Source organism: Marmota marmota, unplaced genomic scaffold (assembly GCF_001458135.2).
Source record: "Marmota marmota marmota unplaced genomic scaffold, marMar, whole genome shotgun sequence".
Taxonomy (NCBI): Eukaryota; Metazoa; Chordata; class Mammalia; order Rodentia; family Sciuridae; genus Marmota; species Marmota marmota.
The window spans coordinates 3,851,955-3,864,625 of NW_026000242.1; the positions used below are offsets into that span (position 1 = coordinate 3,851,955).

Below are 12,671 nucleotides of genomic sequence, written 5' to 3' on the forward strand. Positions count from 1 at the left end.
GGGGGAAAAAAAAAAAAAAAAAAAAAAAAAAAAGGAAAGCATATTTATAACCATAGCCTCAGACAGCCAGAATCAGTTAGCTGAGTTTCCAATCATCTCCAAATCTAAGCACCTTTTAATAACATGTTGCCAAAATACCCATTTTATACAATAACCTTAAAAAAAAAGCATCATCTTCTACAAATGAGTTAACATTAAACTAGACTCAATAAGAGTTAAGCATCATGAATAGGGAGGTACTCCTCTTTAGAAAAAAAACCCAAACACCAACATCATGTCTCTATTTTGTTTTCTATATAAGTGGACTAAAACTCAAAAGGTACTTAAGGATGTTGAAAGGCTGTCTAAACTAGACAAACAAAAAAAGCTAAAATTTCTGATTTTTCCAGGAGAACACTATATACATAGGCATTATTTTTTCTAGTTTTATTAGCCACATAGAACATTTATCATTATTAATAATACAAAGAATCTCCCTACATGGTGAAGAAGAAAATAAAATTGCCCTGTAATAATTTAATTCCTATTTTTTGGTAGTAGTGTATCTAATTTCCAAAGATAAGAAGATATTCATCTGGTTTTTAAAAATTATCTTACTAGCTGTATAGCTTCTATATGTTGTAGAAAATAATAACCAATTAAACTATGAATGAACTAATAAATTTATGTTGAAGTCACTCGTACAATGACAGAGTTCTAGGGCAATGTTAGTCAAACTATCAGAGATCACCAAGACTAGAAGGGCGCATCAGTGCATACCTGTAATTTAGCAGTTAGGAGGCTGAAGCAAGAGGATGTAAGCTCAAAACCAGCCTCATCAACTTAAAGAGGCCCTAAGCAACTTAATGAGACCCTGTCTCAAAATAAAGGCTGGAGATGTGGCTCAGTGGTTAAGTGCCCCTGGGCTCAATCCTTAGCTTTTAAATAACTTTAGCTAATTTCCTACTTTCATCCTGGGCTTAATTTCTATCTTATGTTTCTTTAGGAAATTAGTTTCCACATGTGTCTGAGTGTCTAACCCTCTCTTCTGTCTTTCACTACATTTACTTCCTGAGAGGTGTCATGAATTCTTATGGTGTTGACACTCAAATATCTCCCTGAAATGCCAACTTTGTGCTAGTCACTTTCTCTTGAATGGTTTGCCACTCATTATCTAAATGTTGACATGACTTAAAATGGAGCCCATAATCTGTGCCAAATCATCAAGTGGGGCAAAAAGAGGTAGGGAAGGTGGTATTCTGACTAGAATATTGAAATTATCTTTACATTTTTGCTTTCCTTTGCCCTCACATCCAAATAAGTCAAACGCTCTAAGTATTTAATGATTCCTTAACTTCATTTCCACTCCTAAAACCATTCTAGTCCAAACCCTTTCAGGCTCAAATCCAGACTACTATAATAACTTACTTAGTAAGCATATCACTCCAAGCCTCTTTCTCTTCAAATCCTTGTATGACCTTTAGCTCAATTAATCTTTTTTCATTTATACCCTAGTTTAAAAACCTCAAATGGTTCTCTACAGCTATACCAACTGTTCTTGGACTTTTCCCCACCTTATTACACCTGAGAGATGTATCTTCCTATTTGTAACAGTGATTATCAACCAGTCCAGAGAGGGAAGGGGGCAATTAATAGAGTGGGGTTTGTGTGTGGCAATAATCTGTGGTAGATAATATGATAATTTCCATGAGAAAGGTAGAAGAATATGTGTAGTTTGAAAAGGCTCTTAAAACATGGTAATATGCTATCCTTGAAGTATAGAGTGCCCAATTTGGTATTCAAAGTTCACAATGGCTGGGCTGAACAGCACATTTTTTTATCTTTTCAACTTTTCCCATAGTCCTGTAACTTACAGCCTCTACCATAGGCCAGTTAGTCTGCTTACTGTCTCTGAACACTTGCACAGTTTCCTGCTGATGCTTTTGGTCTTACCAGTATTCTGGTCTAAATGGCTTCTATTCTATGCACCTGTCTGAATCTTACCCATCCTTCAAGACAATAATCACATCTTTCTTGTTCGCTAATGCCTTTCTCTGATCATTCTAACCCAAATCAATTCTGACATACCTGCATTGTTACTGTTTGAATGTTTCCTTAAAAAGGTACAGGTAGGGTGGGTAGGGGTTTCTATCATCTTTCCAAATAGACTGTAAATATCTTGAAGGGAAAAGTTTATACACCTTTGGATTCTTCCTAAATGGCTGTTCAGTACATTATAGAATGCTGGTACTTAATAGGTATCTGCAGTAATTTATGAATAGAACTTACAATTCCTTAGTGCATCCAATGCCCACCGTTCTTCTGAGACAGGCAAGTGTGGATCTGGGATTGTTATTTGATAATTTTCTCCACTTTCCTTTAGTGTCCCATCTGTATGCTGTTCCTTTGCAAACTGTCTCTCAGTCACAAAAAGATCATCTGCCTCTGATTTCCCAGAGATACTCAGTGAATGAGACTGAGGTTTTGATGATATTAAGGGAGACTCTAATCCCAAATCTCTGTCTGTTTAGTGGAACAGAAAAGGTAGAGTATATTTCAACAAAAAGTTTAACTTTTAACATGAAGCATTCAGAAAATACTTAGAAAAAAAGAGCACATAAGTTACAAGGCATCAAGTAAAATACACAGCACATAAAGCAATGTTATACTGGCACACAGAAAGTTTACAAGTTGAGTTTGTTAAATTGTATAGCTGATGCCAGCAACTGTGTAAACCAAAAGTTTCAAACTTTCTTTAGGTAATTTCAATAGGTAATAGGCTACATTTGTTCATTCTTATCAGTTTTTGTGTTTGATGGTGCTGAGGACTGAACCCAGAACCTCATGCATGCTAGACAAGCATTCTACCACTTAGCTAGCTACATCCTCAGCCCCCATTCTTATCCTAAGAGATAAGTTTACCTGGACTTTGTAGACCAGTGACTGAAATGCCATGCTGTTCTACTTTTAATTTTGGTGGTTCTTCTTCATCATTATCTCCTCTGTAGGAAGAAAACAACAACAACAACAATCTTTCAGCTTCATGAGGTACCTAAACATCACTGCAAACAAATATAAGAATTACCCATCTCTTTTCTAACCAAAACTACAAAATAAGTCCTATTACAACACCAGGGAACACTTACTCGCAAGCTGGTGACTGTAATGGAATTGGCTTTGTGGATTGCTCCTTCACTGATGCAGCCATTCGACAGATTAGGTCCTGCCAGCTTCGCGAAGTTTGAAAGAAATCCAAAATACAAGAAGCAAAGGAAAAAAGAAATACACTCAGAAAGCAAAAATAAAAGTGAAACAAAAACCAAACTGACCGAACCAAAAACTCCCCACTCTGCCAGAGACTATTATTCTGGCAACACACTATTAAGTTAAGATTCCAAAATCACCCTTGAAAGAAAATTCTAACAACATGGGCATATTACCCAGTAAAACAATTCACTTGATACTTCTGAGAAATTTTTCTTTAGAAAATTTACTTGTAATAGAACAGAATCAAAAGACATCAATGTTAAAAGGAACAAGTTCTTAGAGGAATGTTTCTAAGAGAATATAGAGGAGAGCTGGGGATATAGCTAAGTTGGTAGAGTGTTTGCCTTGCATTCAAAAGGCCCTGGGTTCAATCCCCAGTACCACATAAAAAAAAAAAAAAAAAAAGGATATAGAAGAAGTGCTTAGTTTCAATATAGATTTTGGTTTATAAAGTCTATTATAAAAACAAGTTCATGGAATATTATCCTTGGGATAATAAAAAATGTTAATTAGAACAAAGAAGCTAAATCTAATACATACACAGTCTTTTCAGAGACTGTCTGTGCCACCAATTCATAAATTTGGGCTCCGTTGTCTGACATGGAGATGACAAATAAAGCTTTGTTGTCTGGAAAAGAACAAGACAAAACTTATTTACTAATATGATCTAGAGAGTTCATAAGGGATATTTCTAGGGTCTTAATTTAGATAAAGGTTGAATATGCTCACATTGCAAAAATTCATCAAGCTGTACATTTTAATTATGAGCAACTTACTGTATGTTTTACTATATATGTTACACTTCAATAGAACAAAGATTATAAAAATTAACACTAAATTCCACAGTAGTTAGAAAAAGATGTCAAAATCTAAATTACTAAACTGAATGCTATTATTCTTTTGCATTTATTTTGAACTGCCCCTTTGCTAAGTTGTCAATAACATTCAGTGAGTATTGAGAAAAAAGATATCATAAATTTACTTTGCCTTCATATAACTAACAAGTTTTGAAAAGGATCATTGTAATACAGTTAAAATACAACTTGCCAACCTAAACTGGCTTTAATAAACCCAAACTACACACACCTCTTCAGTTATCAAAAAACATACCACTCTAATGAAAGTCTTCTCATTGGGATTACCTCTCAATGCACTATCTTCATTGGCATTTATCAATGATTTGAACACAGAATAAAGACCAAAATAACTGCAAAAAAATTTCTAAATGCAGAAATCACTCAGAGAATCTAGGCATCCCAAGTAATTTGGGGGTATAAACTTTAAATTTCCTTTCTAAACAGTAAATAAACTGTATTTCATTTGCCTAAGAATAGCCAATTGTGCTATTTAAACAACAGTGACTACTGATGCAACTTCATAATTCATCTGGAGGTTACTATCCTTTGGTGGACATACTCACCCGTTGCCACTTGTCGAACCAACACTGTATTCAACTTAATGACAGGACTAAATGTGTGTTTGCTATCAGCTGTAGATGCCAGAATCTTACTATGACACCTTAACACCAGCCTATCATCCTGTTTTTGTAACAAAACAAGAATGTCCTCCAGCAGCAATGTGTACAGATCTAGAAATAAAGATGTAGAAAAGGTAATAAGTACAGAAACTGAGATATGTTTAATAAACTTTAAAAGAATGTCACAGAGAAATTTTTTTTTTCTCCATACTGGGGATTGAACCCAGGGGTGCTTAACCACTGAGTCACATCCCTAGCCCTTTTTAAATATTTTATTAGAGGCAGGGTCTTGCTGAGTTGCTAAGTGCCTCACTAAGTTGCTAAGACCGGCTTTGAACTTGCAATCCTCCTGCCTCAGCCTCCTAAAGCCACTGGGATTACAAGTGCACACCTCTGTACCTGGTTGAGAAATTTTATTTCTGATAAAGCTAATAAATTTGAAAATTGACATTGGTATTCCTTCCTCCCTCCCTCTCTTCCTTCCTTTCTCTCTGTACTGGGGATCAACCAAGGGCCTTACTCATGCTAGGTAAGCATTCTGTCATTGAACAATATCCCCAGCCCTGTGATTTCTTTCTTTCTTTTTTTTTTTTAATTTTTATTGTATTTTACCAAAGTGAGTCTGTAACCAATAGAACTAAAGAACAATATTCTCTCACTACATATAATTTGAGAGGTAATGGTCTAAAAAAAAAGCTGATTATAAAGATTCATTAGAATACAATAATGATGGAAATGGGACCGAATCATGAAAAAGTTTTCTGCTGCATTCCTAAATGAATATTTCACACACACACATATATAACAAATAACACAAATAGAAGTCCTCTAAATAGCACTGCTAACTCTCTTAAGGGAAAATTGTAAATGGTTCTTTCTTCTTCCCTTTGGTAAAATGAAATTCTTATTCTTTTCCTTTTTCCACTCTTCTCAAAACTGACAGATAATATCAGACTCACCAATACTTTTGTCTCTATTCACCTTCCAAACCAATGGTCCTTCATGAATCATCTTCCTTTTTGTTAAATCCAAATTCTGCCAAAGTAAAGAAAGTTACACGCAAATTATTTCCAAGCACTCAATGAGAAGGTATTCTGTATAATATTCTGTTTCTTTTCAAAACATTCTTAATATAATGAATACCATTTACATTCAACTATTATTATGCTCTCTGTCTTGAAAATGGAATAGTTTACATTCAAGTAACCTGCATCTCTCTCTCTCTCCCCCTCCCCCGCACCCTCTGTGTGTGTGTGTGTGTGTGTGTGTCCCCAGTGTGCAAAACAATTTAAAGTATAATTTTAAAAAACTTTAAAAAAATTAACCTACATAAAATCTCTTAAATAGGAAAGGCATCTTGGAGAAAAACATTCAAGAGTATTATCTTTCAACTCTCACTCCAAAGAGATAATAGCTTATGATAACGAAATTACAAGCAGTAAACCAACTCATTCCCAATCCATCTCTTAACTGCAATAACTGGATGAGGGTGATGTACATGCTTATCTATAAGAGGCTTCTGAGTTCAAAGGTTCTAATTGCAAATAAAGCTTTAAGGCACAGCATTCACCATGAAAAGTCCAAGTACTATTATTCATGCTTACTCTAAAATCAGTAGCTTTTTAGTAAGAGAATAATTTTTTAGCATTAGCAGCTCTCGGAAAACCTTTCTGGAAGTCAATGGAATAAGTACATTAGCATGCTTCTTGATAAACTGTTACATGTGACACAGAAATCTATTTTAAATAGTCACCAAACGAATCTGCCAAAACAACCACTTAATGAAATGGTATAAAAAAGATTCATCACGCCTAAAAAGTTTATTAGTATAAAAGTCCACATACAAGTGATGCAATTAGAAAATACTATTATTCCTGCAATGGTTTCAAGTTTTTATATTTTTCAAGAGCTTCACAGAAAAATAATTAAGTTATTCTGCTTTATTCAATCATCTGGAAAGTTCTTGTAGTAAACAAGCTATAGAACATAATAAAATGTGCCAGGGATGTAGCTCAATGGTAGAGTGATTGCCTAGCATGTGCCCAGCACCATTATAAATAAATAAATAAATAGTTTAAAAAAAGAGAGAGAGAAAGAATACAGTAATATTACTAATAATTAGTGTTCCTTAGTCTCCTGACAATTCCTGTCATGTAAAATTATAGTTTTTCACAAAATGATCTAAAGACAAAAATAATTCTTACACAGATAAGACATTTAAAAAGCAGAATAAAATCATAAATAAAGATAATCTATGATATAGAACTCCTTCAAGTGATGAATATTCCCACTAAGATGTTAATTACCTGCCAGGTCTTTAGTACATTCTATTTTATTTTTAAAATTATGATTAGACCATCTCTCACCCTGAGCTCTTCAACATTTGGATACTCTGATAACTTCAGATTGGAGGTATCAAGGCGACGCTGATAATCTTCTAAGCGCTGAAAATCAGGATGGAGCCAAGGTTACTGCTTTGGTCATCAATGACCTCTCTGTTTCCACATCAAGTGGACATAATTAATCTGTGTTGAACTGAGCTCACTGCAACACTAGACATAACTAACAACCATTCTTTCTTAAAACACCTCTTTGGCTTTAGCATTATTATACTCTATGAACATAACACATACCATTTATATTCAACTATTATTAACACTCTCTGTCTTGAAAGTGGAATAAAGTTTACATTCAAATAACCTGCATAAAATTTCTTAAATACGAAAGGCATTTTGCAGAAAAACATTCAGGAGTAGTTTTCCTTCCTCCTCCTTGCCTGTCCCTTCTCAATCTTCTTTTCAAACTCATTGGCCTTTAACCATCTTATACTTCTGAATATGTAAATCATACAGATAGTACAAATTTCTGAAGGTTAGTATGGCAAACAACCCTGTTCTTTTGCCCTCTCTCTATTCCCAATTGTCTCTAAAGAAAGCACTAATATCTATTTCTTGGATGGCCATTAAGAAAAATCCTATTCAAAGAGAATACATGTATATACAACCGTGTGTGTTATGTGTGTATACACACGCTTTTAAGATGTGGTAGTATAATATATTCACACATCTATTTTTCTGGTATTCTTCATTCAATTGGCAGATTAATATATGTATTTCATGTGTGTGTGTGTATTAGAAGGGGTAGGTGATAGGAGATATATTTTGGAGATTGTTCCATATTAGCACATATATAGAGATAAGTCTCATGTTTTTTCAAAGACTATGTATAATATTTAACTGAATGAACTATAATTTAAACACCTCTTACTAATAGGCATTTTGGTGACTATCAGTCTTCTCTAATAACAAATAATACTGTAATAGAAAGACCTTAAACATATGCCTTTGTACACTTGTGCATATATATCTTCAGGATAAATTTCCAGATAAAAACACTGAATCAAAGGTTATGTGCATTTTTCTTCAACATTATGAAATTTCCGAATACACAGAAAAGTTTGAAATTGTGTCATGAATACCTGCATACCCAATACCTACATTCCACAATTAACACTTGTTTTGTTTTATTACATATTTATCCATCAATTCTTCCTGTATCTATCAAATCAATCCATTTTGTCTTTTGGATGCATTTCAAAATCATAGATCTAAGTATACACCTCCCCTAAATACTGCAGCATGCATTTCATAAACAGAAGTTCAATATCTGTGTAGAGTTCTTTAAGTAAAATTTAATAAGGTGAAGTGCACATATTTTAAGTGTATCTTTACATAATATTTGATAAATGCATATACCCATGCAATTCAAACTTCTATCAAGATATGAAATATTACCATCACCCCAGAAAGTTTCCTTCTACTTCTTCCCAGTTAACCTCCACATTCCCATTTTTCTGATACTTTTCCTACCATAGATTAATTTGGCCTCTTAGAAGTTTATATAAATAGTTATTTATATATAAGTATTCCTTTGTGTCTGGTTTCTTTCCAATCAGCATAATGTGAGATTCACTCCTTTTTATCTCCTGGCAGTATTCTATTTTATGACTACACCACAGTTGGTTTATCCACTCTCCATCTGATGAATTCTTAGTTGTTATGAATAAAGCTGCCATAAACATTCCGGTAAGTCTGTTTGTAGGCATACACCTTCATTTCTCTTGAAATGGGTCAAAGGGTATGTGCATTTAATTTAGACAAATATTGCCAAATTTCCCTTAGGTTTTATCTTTTTACCCTCCAAACAATACATTAGAAAGTACCTACACTGTTGTTCTACAGCCTCACCAACAAAGCTGTCACCATACTTAGCTCCTAAGATATTACACTCATTTCCATGGGTTCAATTAGCCTCTGTATATTCAAAATCTGAAAATTTATCTTCAGTACAGTCCTCTTAAAGGTGGACCCACATAGATAACTAATTACTGCATCTCGCCACCTCCTCAGATCTATCTCCACTCCTCCTGACCATCCACATATGCAAGCCAGAAACCTGTGTTTATTCTTGACATAGCCTCTCCTCAAATCTTTCTCTGAATCAATCACCAAATCCTGCCAATTTCATCTCTTAAATATTCCTCCAATTCCTGTCTCTCTCAGAGCCACCATCAGTTATTCTGGACTATGGTCAGACCCCTAACTTGTATCTCTCATTTAAAACCTACCTCTTTCAACCCACTCTCCACATAGGAGTATGAATGAAACCTCCCAGTAAAAATCTACACACCTCCAAGGTCTTCATGTCTATAATAAATTCCTATTGTTCTTGGAATAAAAATCAAAGTCTTTAACATGGTTGAAAGAACCCTCTGTTGTTTGCCTCTGGCCTACCCTACCTCATTTTATAGTACTCTCACTACTTTATAGGCACGATCCACATTGATCTAACAGTTGTTACTCAAACAGACTGGACTTGCTTTTTATGTCACACATACTGCTTGCTCTCTATACCTGTAGGTTGTCCCTTTCCATGTTCTTTTGACTCATTTCTACTCATCCTTCCAAACTTGATTCAAACTTCAATTCCTCTAGGGAACTTTTTCTGAAAGTCATTCTAACATCTCAAAACAAGGTTAGGCCTCCTAGTGAGATACTTAACTGATAGTATCCTTAAATTCTCCTTCATACAGTTACCAATACTGACTCAAAATGCTTGTACTAAAATCTGTTAAATGCCTTTTGATTCTACTAGATAAAAGTTCAATGTGGAGAGTTATTGTGCTCAATTTCTTAATCCCTCTAGACTTGCTCCCAGCCTACAGTGTATGTTCCACAGAATAGATAAATGAATAAACAAACAGCAAGAGATGTTCAAAAGAGTCAAATACAACTCTGATATAACAAGTTGATCTGAACTTCTGGGAGTGATGGCACATGCCTATAATCCCAGTGACTCAGGAGGCTGAGAAAGAAAAATTACAAGTTTGAGGCCAGCCTCAGCAACACTGGAAGATCCTTGGCAAATTAGCAAGATTGTGTCTCAAAATAAAAAATAAAAAAATGCTTGGGATGTAGCTCAGTGGTAAAACACTCCTGGGTTCAATCTCTAGTACTTTAAAAAAAAAAAATCTGGACTCACATACTACATGTATAGATGTAAAGCTAACAAATGTCCTTGCCCATCAATCATGTAATGATAATTTCAATTATTTCACAGATCCTAGGTAATATGAATTTAATATTCTTTCAATGCCATCCTTATCTTCTTGCTTTTCCTTTTTACCTGTTTGTTTTCTGCCTCCTTGACAGCCTGATTTACATAATTTAAGATCTGACGACAGTGATCAGCAGCTTTCTTCACCTTCTCTCTTTCCATTGGCCATTCTAAATATGGGGAAGAAATTCAGAATGTAAAATAGGAAAAATTAAAAAAAGAAAAAATATATAAATATATACATGAGATTTCATCTTATTTCAACAGTTCATAAGAACATACTAAGACCCTAAATATTTTTATGCTAGGTTAAAATGTATGGCAGAATCTTGATTTGGATAGTCTTTGAATAGGTGAGACCTCTGATAACAATACTTTATTTTTTTTTTTGTGACCAAGAATTTTTTTTATTTGAAGTTTTCTAACAAAAAACTAGATATATTCAGATGAAAAATTTTACAGTATTGAAATAATTTATTATTTTAACCTGGTTCAAGAATTACTACATATCAACATACATAGTGTAAAAAATACAGCCTAAACAAATTGTATATTTAACTCATTATTTAAAACCCTTTTTGATAAAGAAATCAGAATCTATTTCTTAAATAGTTTTCTTTATTGTACTCTCTCAAACTTATAAATATAGGCTTGTAAGTGGCATACAACTTGGATTTGTTTTTAATAGAGCTTTATGGTTGTAATAGTAGTTGGGTTCATCCCAAAAAACTCATACATGCATGAAGTCAATTTCAGTTCATGATCCCCCTTCCTCCACCCTTTTCCCTTCTGTTCCTTCCCCACCTGCCTCTACTACACTAGACTTCCTTTAGATTTTCTATTAATTAATGCATTTGACTGGTTCCTTATATAATCTTATCCTTCCCTCCCCCTTTCCGTTATTTTACTCTAGCTTCCGCATATGAGATAAAACATTCCACCTTTAAGTTTCTGAATTTGGCTTATTTCACTTGGCTCGATATTCTCCATTACCATCCATTTACCAGTGAACACCATGATATCACTTTTTAATGGCTGAATAGAACTTCATTGTGTATATATACACACCATAATTTCTTAATCCATTCATCTATTGATGGGCTCAACTGGGTAAATTCCATAATTTGGGTAGTGTGAATTGTGCTGCTATAAACACATTGATATGGCTATGTTGCTTTATATAGTATGCCAATTTTAGATCTTTTGGGAAAACACCTGATGACAGTACTTTAAAACATAAGTTTTCATCTTTAAAAAGAAACCATAATATAGAACCCTAAATTCAGAAATTATGCATTACATAAAATATAATGATCATAATATTACACACTACAGGGGGAAGGTCTCAACTCACTTTGTAAGCTATATAAAACAGGACCCTCTTTTCCCCCTAGAATTTCATAGTGCAGAGCCTATATAATTATGTCCAGTGGCCCTGTTAAAGCAATATTTTTTAAGTAACACAATTCAAAAAAATTCCAAAACAAGTTTCTTTGAATTTGAGATTATATCTAAAGAAAGAAAATCAATTACAATGTTTATATCATTAAAATAGAAGATAAAGTTCACCAAAATGTGCTGAGGCTACATTTTGCCTAAGAGATACCAAAATCAGAACATTCAGAATTATAGTCAACAATGGTCCAGCTATACTGAACAGATATAATAAGGTATAAAAATTAACGGGTACGAATGTTTCTCAATTATGCAAATTCTCAGACATAGAAATAGGAATTAGATTGTACAAATATTAATTCAAAAAAAGTATGAGAGCCTAAAGCTAAACTGAGAAACTCAGATTCACTTCATGTTTCAAAACAGGAGCTGGAATGATGATAGCACATTGGTTTAACTTAGTAGAACTACATATATAGATACAAAACATCTCTTCAACCTAATACAGATGTTCTTCAAACAAATATATATGCTCGAATGAGGATGGACAAATTTTTCTATAAAAAATCAGATAATTGTTTTATACTTTACAGACTAAATGGCCTCTCTTGCAACTACTCAACACTGCTATTGCAGTATAAAAGCTGGCAGAGACAGTATGTAAACAGATAGGTAAGGCTGTGTAAGCTGTGTTTAATAAAACTTTATTTGTAAAACTAGGCAGTGTTCCTGATTTGGACCATAATCCCCACAGTTTGCCAAACTCTCACTATAGCTACTAATGGATACATTAAATCCAACAGTCTAAAGAAGACTGGATTAGATTTTTTTTAGAAAATCCAACTCCAAGCATCAGGATGCTGTGAGAGATTACTTAGCAGGACATATTCTTTTTCTTTCTTTTTTCTTTTTTTTTTTTTTTTTTTTTTTTTTTTTT

At 33.8% G+C, this 12,671-nt stretch overlaps 1 protein-coding gene across 1 annotated transcript in view; it reads right to left on the minus strand.

Moving 5' to 3' along the window:
- Nucleotides 1-12,671, minus strand: part of Arhgef12 (Rho guanine nucleotide exchange factor 12) — a 166,025-nt gene that overhangs the window by 9,454 nt on the left and 143,900 nt on the right. Inside the window, exons 28-35 of the mRNA XM_048795610.1 lie at nucleotides 10,409-10,519; nucleotides 7,090-7,167; nucleotides 5,683-5,758; nucleotides 4,667-4,834; nucleotides 3,787-3,874; nucleotides 3,126-3,209; nucleotides 2,902-2,981; nucleotides 2,269-2,502 (exon numbers count right to left, since the gene is read on the minus strand). Coding sequence (XP_048651567.1) covers nucleotides 2,269-2,502; nucleotides 2,902-2,981; nucleotides 3,126-3,209; nucleotides 3,787-3,874; nucleotides 4,667-4,834; nucleotides 5,683-5,758; nucleotides 7,090-7,167; nucleotides 10,409-10,519 — 919 coding nt within the window. The remainder of the gene's footprint in view (nucleotides 1-2,268; nucleotides 2,503-2,901; nucleotides 2,982-3,125; nucleotides 3,210-3,786; nucleotides 3,875-4,666; nucleotides 4,835-5,682; nucleotides 5,759-7,089; nucleotides 7,168-10,408; nucleotides 10,520-12,671) is intronic.